This window comes from Arachis hypogaea, chromosome 3 (genome assembly GCF_003086295.3).
Source record: "Arachis hypogaea cultivar Tifrunner chromosome 3, arahy.Tifrunner.gnm2.J5K5, whole genome shotgun sequence".
NCBI lineage: Eukaryota > Viridiplantae > Streptophyta > Magnoliopsida > Fabales > Fabaceae > Arachis > Arachis hypogaea.
Genome location: NC_092038.1, coordinates 5,052,627 through 5,071,109, shown reverse-complemented (window position 1 = coordinate 5,071,109; position 18,483 = coordinate 5,052,627). Strand labels below are relative to the sequence as shown.

Below are 18,483 nucleotides of genomic sequence, written 5' to 3'. Positions count from 1 at the left end.
TGAAAAATTCTTTTTGAAAGTATCCAACGGAGTGCATTAATTTAACACACGCGTAGGCATTCGATTTATGAGATAGGCTGCTGTTAGGATAACATCTCCCCATAAATACTTTGAAACATTACCCTCAAACATAATGGCACGTGCTACTTCAAGAAGATGTTTATTCTTCCTTTCAGCAATGCCATTTTGTTGGGGCGTATTGGGGCATGTAGATTGATGTTGAATACCTTTTTTTTTTGAAGAAATTCACCAAGATTTTTATTAAAGAATTCAGTACCATTATCACTTCTTAATATTGAAATTTTTGTGTCAAATTGAGTTTCTACCATTTTTGAAAAATACTGAAAAATTTTAGAAACCTCATGTCATCACCAGCCGTGTCATCACCATGGAAATTTCGGTATCCTATACATTATATTGTGTGTCAGTGACGTTAGGCTAGCTTCGTTCACCGGTGAGATATCCAATCTTCCCTCTTCCACGAATGTACATCTGAACTGATTGAGACCACCTAAGGTAGTTTGACCCATTGAGTCGAAATGTGGAGATCTGAACTGAATGGGAGTCACCACTAACTAGTATCCGTTGCTCAGATTTTAAATCTGATAGAGTAGGAGTGGTGTTCTCCTTTTGTTCATGATTAATGACTGAGGAACTGTAAGCCATATCTATAAATCAGAGGCATGCAGAGATTTTGCTCTGATACCAACTTGAAGTGTTTGAATATTATGTATATTCAAATGTACAGAAAATCATCCTCTTTATAGAGGAATTACAGAAATAGAAATAATTAGAAAATGAAAAAAATACTAGCCTAAAATAAGAAAAAATTTCTAATCATAAAATACCCAAAAATAAGCTAAACTAACTATTTACAGAAAAGATTCATGAAATAAATTAGGGATCTGATTTTGATTTGATTTAGTCAACTTTCTCATTCCTCCATTCCGTTCAAAATGGTAACTTTAATTGCTCTTTTGATTCTTCGAAAACCAAAAGTTTGTCGTTTTGTTTTTTTATCTTTTTCGATTGAAATGTGAAAATTTTTTGTCTTCATTTGCGCCTAGATTGTTGCAAGTGATTCTGATTTTTTCCTTTCTTCTATGATGGATTTTCTCTATTTTGTGTTTCAAAAAGGATCTAAATTTTTTGAGTTTTTTTTCTATTCATGTGTAGGTTCCTTTTGAGCTGGGAAGTTTAAGGTATGCCCTCTTCTTTTGAAATTGTGATTGAAGTATACAGAGAGACATATTTCAGCCCCTATCAAATATACATAAGAAACTTGACTTTTTCTTATAATTTTGTAGATAATATTTTTCTTAAATAAAATATTATATACATTTTTCTTCATACCACTTTTCTCATTTACATTTTCTATTACTGATGCTGGTCACTTCTTGGTAATTTTGTAGGGCTACAATAGAAATTGGCCATAATTTTTCTTTGTACGTAGAAGCAGAGAACTCATCTTCTTTATTGTCAATATGTCTAATCATTAGGCGTTGGTCACTTCTTCTCCGCATCATTTTTCTTTGTATGGAGAAGCAAGTTACTCATCTTTATTATTTTAAGTTTCTTCATTATTGCAGAGGTTACACTAGAAATTGTCCATCATTTTTCCTTTTATATAGAAGCAAGGTTGATCTCACTTTGAGTTTTACATTCATACTTTGAATTTTTCTAATCTAAAGGGATATTAAATGTTCAAATATATTGGTGGATGCACATGGATTTGTCAACCTTGCTGATTTTGAACCGGCAAAGATAAATATCTTGCTCAATTTATACATCAATGTAGAATCGTTTGTTAGTTTCGAGTCCCGTTAGGGAGACAATGGACTATTTGTACAATATGTACAATGGGCTATTGAATTACAAAATGAACATCTCTCATACTATCTAGAATAACCATGATTCTTAGCTTTTAGTGTTGTATGAAAACAGTTGCCTTGATTGAAGAAAAAGGACATACATTTAAATCAGAAGCACATCCCAGATGTCTTCCATGTACACTTTCTTGATCCAAAGATGCGATTGGAGTAACCGGTAATGAGTGGGCAACCTTTGACAATGGAGAGAATGAACCTTTACCATTAAGAGAGAGGGCCCTTGAAGTAGGTGGATGTGGAAGGACCATCCGTCTTTGCGAAAGAAGATAATGCGGCATCTAATGACTATGGGGGTATTTGCAGAGAGGGGAGTGCAGGCCGTCTAGAGTGAGGAATCAAGGAAGCCTTGTCACCTTTTTCATTTGCATTTGCAGCACATGTCTACAGTAAGTAACACAATGCAATGCTACATCAAACAATTGCAAACTGACAAAAGCAGCGACAGCTTATAGTTTTGAGTATTGAGTGATTACAGTTTTAGAGGAAACTGAAATTTAACTAAGTTACATTCGTATTATGGTAGCAGCAGCTAGCAATCAGGAAACAAATAAATGGCAGATCGAAATGGAAGGCATATGATCTGTATGTGTTATTATCTGGAGCTGGAGGCGATGAAGAGGATGATCTGAGAAGGAATTAGCAGCAGCAGTTTGAAGCTCAGGCAATGAAGAGGATGATCTTAGCTTTTAGGGTTTTAATGGGACTAGGGACCAGATTGGGTACAAAATTCAGATTTGTCATATCAGCTAGCCGTTGCTGGCTCCAGCATGGCATTGGAGGTGCCAGATCATCCCTCCGTTTGCTGACTGAGCGCCGGAAAGGGTCGAAGGGCAACTATGGGTCTCGAAGCTGAATGTGAGGGATGCTGTTAGGAAATTTTGAAAGTCAAGGACAATTATGGGTAACTCGCCCAATCTCAGGGACCACTTTGGGTTTTAGTCTCTGATCAAGCCTGAACTTACAGTTGGTTCAAATATTAGTTTTAAAAACGTGAAATTCAAATTAAATAACCTGATTAAAGTCTTTCAAATTATAATAGTTATTTAATCTTAAAGTCTTTCAAATTATAATAGTTATTTAAATTTGAATTGATAATATATTGATTTTTTATTATTGTTATCACATATTTATAATATTTATATGATTTTTTTTTAATTTTTTTACAAAATTTTTGAATTTCATTTTTAATCGAGTATCCAGTTATCCGAATCGTTTCTATCCTAGTTTAATCGATTCGTATTAGTTCGAGTTTGCTTACTAAAAATCATAAATTTAAACTAATCTAAAACAATTAAAATTTAATTAATTTGACTTTCATTCTCTCCTAAATTCAAACCGACCCTTAAATACTCTAATTGGTTCCTCTCAATTTTTTCAGCCACCAAGTCCAAGGGCCATGGTAAGCCAACTAGTCTGATGCCTTCCATGAATGTTAGATAGTTGATCTATATGATAATATTTTGGGTAATTTATATAAATAAATTGTTTACCTTTTAAATTTACGCAATTATATTGTTTCCAAAATGAAGACATAAATACATTATTTCATATATCTATAGAAATCGCTACTGGTAGTAGCGATTTACGTAAACACAAAATCTGTTGTTTCCAGCCGCGGATTACATGCAATTGGGGCAGTACAGAAATCGCTAGAAGTTGTCGCAATTTCTGTTGGTCATAAACTGTTACTGCAGTAGCGGTTTATGTGCATATATAGGGAGACGTGCGTAAACCGTTGGAGGTTATAACGGTTTACGTGGAGAGTGAATGGCTATAAAAACCGTGGAAGGCAGCCACAGATTACTCATTTGGAGTCATTTTGAGGTTGTTTAGAGAGAGAAAATTCTAGAGAGAGGTCAGAGCAACTTGAGAGCGGATCTGAAGTATCTGAAGGTACTGTTGTGTGCCAGAACCGGAACCTCCATGGGATGTAGGTGTACCGCTCGGAATATCATCATCACTATCCCCACCAATATTGACCGGCTCCTCATCCAAATCATCATCCCGCATCACATTCTCAACCCGATCCGTTCCGGCCTCAAATTCAAAATCAGGCACAACAGGAGGCACACTAGCATGAACAGCCCCAACACGTTGAGGCTCAGGAATCAGAACTGCTGCTGCTACTACAGGCATCGATGTTGAGGTACCACCGGCCGTCGTCGACTGAGGATTCAGTGCCGATGTCATAGAGCTGTCGACACCATCTTCCAACTTCGCAAGCAGCTCCGGTATTCTCACTTCCAAAAAACTATTTCTGCAGTGAAACAAGGCCTGCAGGTCTTCATCGGACCCTATCACAAAGGTCTCATATCTCACACCAGTTGACACAACGGCAATGAGAATCTTGTAAAATAATTTTTTTACCCACTTCGTCCCACACGCACCGAGCTTCCGTAATACACTGAGCTTAATCTCTGCCAATGTACTCGAAGACCGGATAAAAATACTAAGCGGTTCTCTATCCGTAAATTTCACACCATGCCTTTTGCTCTTTTGATTTTTTCCAGAGCAGTGGACCAGAGCCACAAAACTTTATTCACCATCCATTTGTGAGGAATAACACTCTTCCTCCACCATTGCCCCTTTCACGGTTTATATAGGCAACCACGCTCACACATACTCAACGTAAATCGCTATAGCCTCCAGCGGTTTACGCACGTCTCCCTATGCACATAAACCGCTACTGGCAGTAGCGGTTTATGATCAAGCACCAACAAACAAAAAACACAACAGCCTCTAGCAGTTTCTGTGCTGCCTCATTTCCATTTAATCTGCGGCTGGCAACAACGAATTCTGTATTTACATAAACTGCTATTGCCAGTAGCGATTTCTATAAATATATGAAATAATGTATTTGCGTCTTCATTTTAAAAATAATCAATTGTGTAAATTTAAAAGACAAACAATTTATTTATATAAATTGTCCTAATATTTCTGTATTTGTATATGTTTCGTAAAATTAAATTTTAACAAAACAAGAAAATATAAAGGAAACAACAGTTTATATAAGGTGATTGCTATGGTGCCTACAAGTGTTTGCCTAACTTACTAAAAAGGATTAAAAATCAATATTTAATTTTAAAAGTATAAAAATAAATAATTATTAAATATTCAAAAGTTACCCTAAAAAATAAGATAGGCAAAAGTTAGACATCAAATTATAAACACCATAAAATTCACCATCTAATATACTTTAGTATGTACCTCTAAGACCATTTCATTGAGTGTTGTGCCAATTATGGTCAAAGCAGTTCTGATATCACAAGTTTTGTCCCTTCCCAATAAAGTGAGAACCATTCCACCTCCAGCAACCATTTCTTGTGAACGTAATTTTAGAAATAGTTTAAAGTCTTTCTGGAATTGTTCAAGATATGCTCTGTGCATTGCTCGAGGACTTGTGCTTGTTAAATGTATATTTTCCTTATTAACCAACTCCTTTGGAGGCTATATATTGAAAACAAAAATAAAGCATACAATAAGAGTAAAATCACTGAGAATAAATAGTCATTTTAATACCCGAAAGATTTTAATTTTGACAAAACAAATTCTTATTTTTATTTTTGACTGAAAATTTTTTCAAATATCAGTTTTGTTTGATAAAATAAATTAATTATTAATATATCATTCTGGATATTTAGGCTATTTTATTGAACAAAACCGATATCTAAGAGTATATTTTGTCAAAAATAAAAGTTAGAATTCATTTTGATAAAATCAAAATTTTTTGGAGGCCAAAATGATTATTTATTCAATAAAAATTTTAATTTGTGGGTGATGTGGTTTTTCACCTGAGAAAGCCAATGAAGACTAAGAGAAGAATGAAGGAAGTGCAAGGAATCATTGGGAAATAGCCTTCTGTAGAATGTCCCTGGAGTGGCATTAATAAAACATGGACCCAATTTGTGTCCCTTCTTTTCTTCTAGGCTTTCCAAGAATTTTGGAAGTGATTTAAAGATGCTATTGAAATCATTCCCATATAGATCATTCAAGAAGAATTGAAAGACCGGTGGTTTGAGATTCAAGTTAGAAGTAGTTGTATCAACAATGTCCATGACATTAGATACCAATTGAAGAGCATTTGGTCCTGAAAAACATCCTAAATCAGCCACCTTAAAACAATGAATAGGAATAATAGTATATAACCTCTTGATACTCTCTTCTACTATGGCTTTTGCCTCCCTCATCACCTTTTTCTGTCAAAATACATTCATATATTAGTGTCATATAGAACATAATAATGTTAATTAATTAATTTCGTTGTCACTCATGAAACGGCATAAGCGAAATTCCTTTTTGTTCAAATTTGGTCTTTAATTAATAATAATTTTTGTGTGAACTACCAATATCTTTTACAGGAGAATACAGAATAGACAATATATAAAAGAAAAAGTATAGGTAACTAATAAATTTTTTGAACAATGTGTGAACAATGTGAATTAATAAGGTTAAAAAAGTAAATTTAATTAATAGCATTAAATTAAGATATAGTGTATTTTTATTTGATTGATAGTTGTTCATATTGTTAAAGATAGTCATTGTTTACCTAACATCTCTATATATAAAATTTGTTCGGATAAAAAAGTACTTATATATCAATCACAGGACTAATAAAGGTATTTTTCTTCTACTTTAATATCACATACTTAGTACTAAGCTAAGATGGATTCGGCTTGTATTTTTTTTATTTTGTATAAAAAATATAAAAAATAATTAAAAAAATGTTTTCTTTTCTTTTTACAAATTATCTTTCATATTATATATATATATATATATATATATATATATTGATGAAACATGAAAGTGGGCATGTATGTTGAACTCAAACTGGCCTATTGGTCTAATTAACTAATAGTGTTGAGATGTGAGCAATTTTACAGAGAAATAAAGAGAATATTGTTATTATTTTTATTATTTGTGTACCTGAATGATGGAGTTATTAGCATAGCTATTATCTCCTGTGCCATGGTTCATGTGGAGGACTACTTGCTGTGTATCCATTCCTCTTCTTTGATGTTATGGAATAATTAATAATATGATCAAATAAATGGTAACAAATATAACAAATGGAGAATGATTATATTCAGGTCTTATTTTTATTTTATGTAAATCGTTACACGGGGTAGGATTATATGAAATACGAAAAAAAGAGATAAGAATATTATTATTACAAACAATTTAATAAGAAAAAGTTTAGGAGATCAGTATTTTTATTAAAATTTGGTTAATATTTAATTATAAAAAAAAAATAAATAATTCTATATATCGTTAAATATTATCTTATATTATTAAAAATATTAATGATGACTAATTAATAATTATACATCATAAATTTTACTGATCCTATAACATTTCTCATTTAATAATACGATCCCTTAAAAATCAATATTATTATATATTTTTAAGATAAAGTAGGAATGATAATGAGACAATAGATTTTGGCACTATCTATCTCGTCCTACATTGACACACAAGTAAATTAATCAGATATTTAAAAAAAGAAATTTAAGACTTTTATCTGTTATACTTTTAGAAAATTTTTAAGTATACGAGTATACTGGTGTACTAATATTTTAAAAAATTTTAATCGTTAATCTTAATTATATATTATATATTTTTTATAATTAAAATTAATAGTTAAAAATTATTAAAATATCAATATATCGATACATTTTAAAAATTTTTTATACTTTTATCTTGTAAACATATATAATTTTATAGATTAATAATTAAATTAATCTTTTAAAAATTATAAATTAATTATTTTTATTCTTCAATTACTTATTAATTGACAGTTTAGTCAACTATTGATAATATAAAACATAATAAAAATATAACGGATAAAAGACGTAAATTTTTTAATTTTTCCTTATAACATAACATTATTTGAACTAGAATAATATATATTTTTTATGTCTTCTTCACTACACTTGTCTAATAAACATAATATATACATAAAAATTTTAAAGGCAGAAAAAATGAAAGATTTGTGAAAAAAGAAGAGAAAACATAATAAAAATAATCGGGTGAAGAAAGATAAATCAAAGAAAGAAAAAAGGAAGGAAAAAAAAGAGGAAGAAGGAGGAAAGTACCAGAGTAAAGATTTTATATGGTAATTTTGAATGACTGAACAAAGAAAAATACTCTTAAGCTGCTCACATGGTCAATGCTTGCTTGTGTTATAAATTGTAATCTGATGAATGAAAATAAACCTACTAGCCTCTATCTATTTATGGATTATATTGTTGCACGTGAATACAAATGCATATATATAGTTCTATAAAAAATATTTTTTTTCTTTCCAAATTTATTTAAAACTTAAATGTATTATAAAAATAACAAGATTCGTCGGAAGTGTGTGGAATTCACTCTAACTAAAAAAAAATTATATTTTAAAAATTAAGATTCGATTAATTTTTTTAAAAAAGTATTTTTTTAATTTATAATAAAAAAAATCTCTGCCCTGATGATAGTTACCTCAAATTTATTGTTGTCAATTATCAACATGTTCATTTATGTTGGCATGCTGACTCAATATGACAGCTTTCAATCTTTAGAGAGTGAAAGATATATCCTTCTTCCTCAATAATTAATTAACAAATTTCTTATAACTTAAAAAAATTAATATCATTCAAACCTTATCCTAAAAATCTAAAACCTATTAGGTATGAACACATTCATTATCCTAAACCTTATCCTAATTCAATGTACATCACGTATCCTAATATATTCTTATTTAATTTTAATTATTACGAGGTGAATTCTTTTATTTTTTTCTTCATTTATTTGGTAAAGTATTTTTTATTATTTAATATATATATATATATATGTTTCACTTAAAGAATATAAAATAAAAAATTACACGTTACTAAATAATTTAAAAAAAATGACTACTTCAAATTGTATCATTAATAGTGACCAATAATAATAACATTATCATTTCTATTTTTTTACAAAATCATTTCTAGATTAATATCACTATTATTTCTAATTTAACAACACTACAATTTAAATTTCATTTTTAGTTAATTATAACACTATCATTTATAATCTAATCTAATTTTTTTAAATTAAACAAAAATTAATGCACTAATTTGTTCATTGATGTATCCAACCGCATGAACAACACCCTTTTGTCTGTAAAAACGATCTACTTCGTCCATGCACGATTTTATTTTCTATATTGGAAGACATAAGGCCTATAACACGGTTATAAAAGTGTAGGATGCTTCACTCAAATATGATGGCTAGAATTGAGAAATCGGACAAACTGATTTGAACCAAGTAATCGGACGGTTTGATTTTAGGCTAGACAGATACACAAATCGAACTGTCTAATTTACGCCTCACCAGCCACGTTAAGCATGCAAGCTGCGGCCCCTCTCTAGTGGTATACAATACTCGAAGCAATACATCATTTTCCACTTTTATTTTCGTTTCAACAACACTACAATCCCACCATCTTTACTTTCATTCATTCTCCTCCCTTGTTAACTCAAATCTGACCTTCAAAATAAAATTTGGACCACTGCCTAACAATGCCAAAATAAAAGAGAATAAAAGATGTTAATCGTCCGAAACTCTACATTACTAATTATCTTGATCATTTTAATTACGTAAATTTTTTTAAACATTTTAATTTAATTAAAATAATAGTTACAATGTTAGAAATTAATAGTTTATTATAGAGATAATATTAGAGATTAGCGTAATAATAATAATCTTTAATGATTTTGATTTAACTAAAATAACAGTTATAATATTAGATTAGTTGTTTATTAATGTTGATAGTATTAGAAAATAACGTAGTAATAATTTTTAAATATTTTAATTTAATTAAAATAATAATGAGATTAGAGATTAGTAGTAAAATAATTCTAGTGATATTGTTAGTTAGAGATTAGTATAATAACAATTTTTTTAAAGATTATGATAATGCATGATAATAAATTAGTTATTGTTATTAATAGATTGTTGTAATAATAATTCTTACTATATACCCATGTGGAAGTAAATTAATTATTATTATAAGAATATTAAGTAATAAGTTTCATTAAGATTAAACGTGTGATAATAAATAAATTAATTATTAGTGTTAATTGTTTGTAATAAATAATTTTATTGTAGTAATAATTTTTATTAAGATCTGGGTATGATAATAAAATAATTATTATGAGTATAATATAGAAGATATATAAAATAGAATAGAATAGATATTTACTTAATTGAGGTATTATTATTATTATTATTATTATTATTATTATTATTATTATTATTAATGCTATATAAATATAAAATAAGGAATAAGAGTTGTTATGATAAAATAATATTATTTTAGACATTAGAATGGGTACTTTTAATGCATCTAAAAATAATTAGATTTATATTTAAGATTTATTGATAACCGTTAGAGTGTAAAAAATATAGATGTGAATATTTTGTAAATTAAAGTTAGTGTATTTTGAGTAGTTAATAATATAGTTGTTAACATGATAATATTTTACTGGTTATGTGATCATGAAAATGTGAGTATGATAAATTTAAGTTGTTAATTAAACAAGGTTATATTTGTTTAATGTGGAATCATGACTATGTTTATGGGACCGATTTTTAAGATACACTGAAAACATTTTTTGTATGCTCGCTTCATCGGTTACGTATTTTGTTTGAAATTGGACAAACCCACCAAATATAGATACAGGATATCTGTACAGAATACATGACACTTCCCTACGTATTTGAGGATCCATCTTCTCCCAAATCATACTTTTTAATTCTTCAAATGACAGTGTGAATGGAATCACAATATCTAATGGATTTTCACACACAAATTTTACTCTTTCAAATGTTTGTAATGAAATTTGGCCATGGTAATACATTTTTAATCTTACTCTATCATCCATGATGGAATAGAAAAGATGTGAAAGAAAGCTTCGAGTCTCAGAGAATTCAAAATTGTGAGAAGAAGATGAGAAAGTTGGTTGGTAGCTCGATTTTGGTTTGAGTATTTATGAAACTTAAATCGAACCGTTCGACCGCTTAGTCCAATTTAAAAATTTTTTGAACACTAAAATCGGACCATTTCTTTTGTAGTTGACCGCCAAAAAAAATTTTTATCTCCAAAAAATTTCTAGGCCCGACTTCCTGGATTTCTCACCGGCAATCCTAAAATCGTTGGGTCCGATTTCTTTGGCTCAAAATCATCTCATCTCCTTTCATGAAATCACTCCGTCCAATTTTTTTACAAACAGAATCAAAATTAGACACAAATCAAACGGTCCAATTTGTGTCATCTCTTACGTACATAGAATCGGATCATTCGATTTTTTCACAACACCTAAACACTATCACAACACTGTAAAATTCCTCTGAAATCCATAACCATGCGTTACACTAATATAAGTGTCATATGCAAAAAAAAAAAAAAATAACCCATGCTCTCACTTTCATGTTATAATTGAGCAAATTATTTCTCGAAAATTCTGAAGAGAGAATTGAAAATAATAGATCGTTAAGGTAAGGCAAATTACGCCTCCAACTAATTCGTTGTTGGTTCTCACAAACTGCCCTCCTCTTATAGTGCTAATTCATTGTTAGGTACAACAAGCACTAATTTATTTTATAATTATATTAGATATGCCCTAAAATTAACCACTAAATACGTATGTATGTTAATTAAAATATGATTTTTAATTTAGTGCCTTTTGTAATCCATGCCAATTCAAGCGTTGAAATCCTTGTAATTGTAAGTACATTTATTTTTTCGCTATAGGAATGACAAACTCAAAAACTTAGAAATTCAAAATAAGAGGAATTACAATAACATTGTGTCTCCAATTTTCTTTTCACAATTTTTTTAAGGCCAAATAATAACTCCTCAATTTAAAAGATCAAAAGATATTTCACAATAATTATTTTGTTATATAATTCAAGAAGAGAAATAAGAATGAACGAAAAAAGAATACATGTTATTGCATTCCTTTAAACATTTTTTATCAACGACATTATAAGTGTAGGAAATTCTAATATGTCGACCTCCATAATTAATTGGACAATCTTATTCTTATATCTCCGAAAAAGTTCGTCCATGACTTGTTCTCCAAATTGTGCTATCAAAACAGGTTCTAATGCAGCTCTAACGAATTTAGTTGTAACCTCTGCCTTCATATTGAGATCAAGTTTATTGTTGTTATCAACAACATCTTCATTTATGTTGGCACCCCAATCCAATGCGAAAGATTCCAACCTTTGAAGAGTGAAAGATCCTTCATCCTCAATTACTTCTTTAGCTTCCTCTATTGTTGGGTCATACAATGGTAAATTAAAGGATTCTAATTTTGTAGCTTCAATCAAATTCTACAAACCAAAATAATATAGTGACAACTATTAGAGAAACTTCAAACACGAATTGTAAAGAGCAAAATTTGTAGTTTGAATAATATCAAGGAGTAGTAATTTTAGTTTATATTATCCATCATTTTTAGTTAGCAATCTAAAATTTTTAGCTCAATAGTCTAATTTTATATTTTTAACCTACACTTTAAAATTTTATTGTCTAACTACTGGCTAATATATATACTTTGGATATATAAACTACTAAAAATGTCTTCAATTTTCGAATATGTTAAAAAAATATCCTCCACTTTATTAACAACAAAAGTGTCTCCAAACCATTTTAAAATACGATAAAAATACCAACGTAAAATATGTATTCTCAAAAAGTACTTTAAAGATTGAATTTTGATACAAATTTTTGACACTTTTATTCTTAAAATTTGATGATTTTATGTTAAATAGATTTTTTTATAATTTATTTCAATTAATAGCTAAGAAAAAATAAAAAATTTAGAAATTAAATTTTTATCTAATTTTTTTATATAATTTTTAAATAGTTATTTAAATATTTCTATAAAATTTTAGACTAAATACATAAATAATTTAAAAATATTTTTATTGTTATTAAAAATAAAATATATTTTTGTCAATGTTTTAAAAATCAGGTGCGGTTCTGATGATTTACCCTATATATATATATATATATATATATATATATATTAGACACACACACAGTAGGTTATATTTAAGGTGGCTACTCCAATGAAGATTTAATGATTATCATCATGTGAAGATACATCATTTTGACCATTGGATGATAGATTGTAGGGCTTGATTTGATTTGAAGTAAAAGTGTTACTTTTATTTAAAATGTTGCTAAATAAATAAGTTACACTTTTTGAACAAGGATCATCATGAGAAGATGTTTTTGCCATCTTCATGGGAGTAGTTGCCTATATTTAATGTACCGCTAAGACCATGTCATTGAGTGTTGTGCCAAGTAGGCTCCAAGAAGTTCTGATTTCACGAGTTTTGTCCCTTCCAATTAGAGTCAGAACCATGCCACCTCCAGGCACCAGTTCTTGTGAACGTAATTTGAGAAATAGTTTAAAGTCCTTTTGGAATTGTTCACCATATGCTTTGTGCATTGCTGGAGAACTTGTTCTTGTTAAATGTACATTTTCCTTATTACCCAAGTCCTTAGGAGCCTGTTGAAAAACATGAATATATGAGTATCTATATATTTATATGCCATGCGGTTTATGTCGAATAAAATTTTAAAGGCTTACTTACTCTATTTCTTCTTATAATTTTACAAAAAGATTAATTAAATGTTTATATTAGATGAAAAAGTAATTAGATGTTTACTTAGTTACTTAATATCTTTCAAAACGAGCACAATAATTCTAGAATATTTACTTTCATAACATTATACAATTATCCTAAATCAATTAAATACAAAAAATGTGTATATTTCAAGAATATTTTGTAAAAAAAAAAGTGTGTATATTTCTAATTAAAATTTTTTATTTGATATATATAGATTCAATTACAAATTTTTAAACTTTTGTAAAGATCTAAGTGAAATTTTACTGAAATTATAAAGGCTGACAAAATAATTATGTTAATTTAAAATTTAGTGATTTTTAATTCAGTATTATTCCTCAATTTATAGAAACATATATAAAATTAAATATTTTAAATATTTAATTAGGAGTGTAAGTATGCAACCAAATACAAATAAAAGAAATAAAATAAAATAGAATTTACAAAATTTCTAGAGAGATAAAACTATGTTTGGAAACAAAACTTTTTAATTGAAGTGCTATATATTTTACATATTATATAATATTTTGGTTGTAAATAACATGGATTAGGTCGCTTTGGTGCATATGTTCTTACCTGAGAAAGCCAATGAAGACTAAAAGAAGAATGAATAAAGTGTAAGGAATCATTGGGAAATAGCCTCTTGTAGAATGTCCCTGGAGTTGCATTGATAAAACATGGACCAAATTTGTGTCCCTTGTTTTCTTGGAGGCTTTCCAAGAATTGAGGGAGTGATTTAAAGATGCTGTTGAAATCATTCCCAAATAGATCATTCAAGAAGAACTGAAAAACCGGTGGTTCGAGATTCAAGTTAGAAGTAGTAGTATCAACAATGTCGATGACACTAGATACCAATTGAAGAGCATTTGGTCCTGAAGAACAACCTAAGTCAGCCACCTTAAAACAATGAATAGGAATAATAGTATGTAACCTCATGATATTCTCTTCTACTATGGGTTTTGCCTCCCTCATCACCTTGTTCTGTTAAAATTATATATATTGATATATAAGAATGTTAATATTTATCATTGTCAATCATGAATGGGCATAAGCAAATTTAATTTGAGAGAATAAAGGGATTATGTTGTGTACCTGAATGATAGAGTTATGAGCATAGCTATTATCTCCCATGCCATGGTTCATGTGGAGGACCACTTGCTGTCTCTCCATTATATTCCTCCTCTTCCTAAATGTTTGTCTTCTTTGATGTTGTGGAATGACAATATGATCAAACTGAAGCATTTCTTGTCTTTAAATACATTATTTATTCTCTATTGTTAGGAATTGAAATTGGGCGGACTCATAATATAAAGAAATTATAACATGAATAATTAAATTTTCCACCGCTTTGAATTTGTGCATCGTATTTTTTTATTTTGCAAAAGAATTATTATAGGAACAATTAGAGCGAGTGCTACAAAATATAACATTAATCATTAAAAATCCTATTAGGGAGGATAAACCCGTGTTAAATATTAGATCGGTATAAAAAAAATACCCAAAACTTTTCTTTAACATCAATTAACAATTTTGTTTAATAAGACTAATAAATACACTCAATGGTATTCGGCGTAGAGGACATGAATTATAGTTTAAGTATAAACAACAAATAACAAAGACAACCAGTTACAAGAAATGTTATGAATTTTTTTTAGCTCTAACACGTTTCATTTAGTTTCAAAGAAAAAAAAATTGAATTCAATAACAATTTTAAATAAAAGAATAAGTAGCACGATAATCAAATATACAAGTCAATGCCTCCTACATGTGGTAAGCCAACCATCGGCCACATACGATACAATGATATTATTTGGAAATATAATAAATTGAAGAGAGCTAATGAAGTATTTGTATAATGTGTACAATAGATTATTATTTAGTTCAATATGAGTTAAAAAATGAACATTCAAAATAAAATACTACTAATTTCTCAAATACAATAAACTCGTATTATCCAGAATAACCATCCGGATACTAAAAATAATAAACATCTGATATTCTATTGAATCGAATATTCTTATATCCCCATTGTACATATTGTACAGATACTCCATTAACTCCCTATACTTCTTCTAAATTGAATTTTATAGTTAGGAGTGCCATAGCATATCTTCAGCATTCAGACGTTTTAGTATTTTGAAGTAATACTCATGGTTGTACCTAGAGGTGTTTATGGCCGGATAAATCTGAATTTATTCAGACTCGATCTTAAATATACACTAAATTTATTTTTTAGATCTTAATCCGATATTAGTTCTAATGAAATATAAACATTACGGGGTCTAAATTGGGTCTTTTAAATTTGAACAATGATTTATAAAAAAATTTATTTATGATGCACTTATTTATAAAAAAAATTTGTAACCGAAAAATTGGTATCCAATTTAAATTTGTCTATAAATTTTAATTTGATACTTCTTTGATCTATTTTTTAATTTCAACAAGTGTGATTAAAAATAAAATAATAAATTTATAATTAATATAATATAATATTAAAATAAATTTAAAACATATATATCTCTTTTAATTTTCTTAAGGTATTTATGAGTCGAATAAAATTAAATTCGCTTTGACCTAGATTCAATCTAAAATAATGACGAAGTTTATTTTTGAGATTTTTATCAACTCTAAATTCGATAAAATTATATCAAATAAAAAACATAGCCACGTGAATAGCGCGGGTGGTACTCTAGTATATTTAGCAGGAATCAACCAATCACGTGAAATTAAACAAACACATACGCAACTGTCAACTCATGCGTCCTTATTGGAAAACAAAATGCACACACATGAAATATGAAAGGACTTTCCTTAAAATGATATTGCAAATTGTCAATAATAGAAGCTAAGCCATATACGGATATACCAAATTTGTTTTTAATGCAAATTATTATTATATGGAATAATGTAACTTGATGCAATGCTTTTTTCTTCCCTAACATTTTGTTTGAATGCGGCAAATAAAATAAAAGAAAATAAAATAAAAAAAAATAAAAAATTCAGTTATTTATATGTTATTTGAATGAATAAAAAATAGATAAAAAAAATAATTTTTTTTGTCTGAATAAAAAAAATAAAAAAATTATAATAATATAAAATTATATTAATACTTTTATCATAAAATAAAATATAAATATTTTTATTTATTCATATTTTATTATATTTTATAAATATTATAAAATATTATAATTTTATATATTTGATTTAAATTATTTATCTAATACATATAATATTTAAATATAAATTTCCATTATAATAATATATTAAAACTAAATTTATATTAATATTTGTCAATAATAATATAATTAAGGGTAGTATTGAAAATATAAAAGTATAGCACTTTTTTTCTTATTCTCTTGCTTGTGATGGAATTTTTCTTTCTATTTTCTTTAATAACCAAACAAAGAAAAATATCATTTTTTATTTATTTTTCATCAAACCAAACATAGTGTAAGAGTGAATACCCGTCATTTGATAACCTTTTTGAAGGATAATGAGGTTTTAATTTTTTTTTTTAACTATGTAGATTCTTTAGTGTTTTTGTGAATGATCTCTTTTTTGAGTTAATGGAATGTGCGCGACATGTTAATTAGTTAATCTATTTATTAAATACCAGTTAGAATAACGAATTTCTTTTGTTAGAGATCTTATTATCTTTTGGGATAATTGTGACAGATATTCTCCATATTCAAGCAATTTTGGCATCCAAGTTTATCCAAGCAATTTTAGGTCACAGCTTTTCTCGCTTTCTTCTTTCCTCACACTTCTTCTCTTCTTCTTCGTCTCTTCTCCCCACGCTTCTTCTTCTCACGCTTATTTACGCACGAAACGTCTTCTTCTTCTTCGCCTTCTTCTTTGCTCTCCTCCTCCTCTTCATTCTCCTCCTTCTTTTTCGCGTTCCTTCTTCTTCACGTGTTTTCTTCTTATCGTAATTCTTTTGTTGTTGTTGCTGCGGTATTTTTTTGTCTTTTCCTCCTTCTCTCCCTGGTAAAGAAGCAGTAGAATGTGAGAAGGAAGAGTTTTGAATTGTGTAGAATAGAAATGAACCGAACATGTTATTATGGTGAAACAATTGTTTAGTACTGAGTGAACGAAACATAATACATTATATAAAATCAAATTCAAACATCTTTCTGCATAATGAATCGAACACATACTCATGGTGAAACAATTGTTTAGTACTGAGTGAACGAAACATAATACATTATAATATAAAAATTCAAACATCTTTCCGCATAATGAATCGAACACGTACTTATGGTGAAACAATTGTATAGTACTGACTGCATGAAACATAATACATTATATAAAATCAAATTCAAACTTCTTTCTATATAATGAACTGAACACGTACTTATAGTGAAAAAATTGTATAATACTAAATGAAGGAAACATAATCCATTATATAAAATCAAATTCAAACAGCTTTCTGCATAATGAACCGAATACGTACACAATTGTATAGTACTGAATGAACGAAACATAATCCATTATGTAAAATCAAATTCAAATAGCTTTCTGTATAATGAACAGAATATGCACTCATGGTGAAACAATTGTATTGTACTGAATGAATGAAACATAATCCATTATATAAAACCAAATTTGAAACACCTGTGTCTGCAATTTAGATATTATCAATTCAATTCAATTCAGATTCAGAACACTTGTGTCCATTCAATTCAATTCAATTTAACAGTTGCATTCCATTCAACTCGATTGAAAAAATAATCCATTAGCAAAATGTTGATATTGTTGGTGACGACGATAACGAAATAGAAGAGCGTGAAGAAGAAGAAGGAGGAGGAGGAGGAAGTATACATGAATTTGAAAGAAGAAGAAGAAGACATATGCATGTATTTAAAAGAAGAAGAAGAAGAAGAATCGCAGGAGAGGAGAAGAAGATAAGCGCGTGTAATGACGCCCTTTTAAT

The 18,483-nt window shown here is 28.6% G+C and overlaps 2 protein-coding genes across 5 annotated transcripts; both read right to left on the bottom strand.

Annotated features, from left to right (window-relative positions):
* Nucleotides 1–1,604: 1,604 nt before the first annotated feature.
* LOC112789004 (probable jasmonic acid carboxyl methyltransferase 1) lies at nucleotides 1,605–8,133 on the bottom strand. Of its 4 annotated transcripts, none has more exons than XM_025830702.3 (5): nucleotides 7,982–8,121; nucleotides 6,813–6,897; nucleotides 5,681–6,085; nucleotides 5,097–5,336; nucleotides 1,605–2,270 (listed from the first exon to the last, which is right to left on the bottom strand). In XM_025830702.3, exons 2-5 carry the CDS (start codon nucleotides 6,888–6,890, stop codon nucleotides 2,175–2,177), a joined length of 819 nt encoding a protein of 272 aa, XP_025686487.1. In that variant the 5' UTR covers nucleotides 6,891–6,897; nucleotides 7,982–8,121; the 3' UTR covers nucleotides 1,605–2,174. The 4 variants fall into 4 exon arrangements, with proteins under 4 accessions (XP_025686487.1, XP_025686488.1, XP_072082468.1 ...); XM_025830703.3 differs by having other exon boundaries at nucleotides 1,735–2,270; nucleotides 6,813–6,894; nucleotides 7,982–8,133; XM_072226367.1 differs by lacking the exon at nucleotides 1,605–2,270 and adding an exon at nucleotides 3,340–4,669.
* A 3,703-nt stretch (nucleotides 8,134–11,836) lies between these two features.
* LOC112789001 (S-adenosyl-L-methionine:benzoic acid/salicylic acid carboxyl methyltransferase 1) lies at nucleotides 11,837–15,266 on the bottom strand. The gene is made up of 4 exons (XM_025830699.3): nucleotides 14,643–15,266; nucleotides 14,127–14,531; nucleotides 13,193–13,432; nucleotides 11,837–12,245 (listed from the first exon to the last, which is right to left on the bottom strand). Exons 1-4 carry the CDS (start codon nucleotides 14,790–14,792, stop codon nucleotides 11,871–11,873), a joined length of 1,170 nt encoding a protein of 389 aa, XP_025686484.1. The 5' UTR covers nucleotides 14,793–15,266; the 3' UTR covers nucleotides 11,837–11,870.
* Between the last annotated feature and the right edge of the window lie 3,217 nt (nucleotides 15,267–18,483).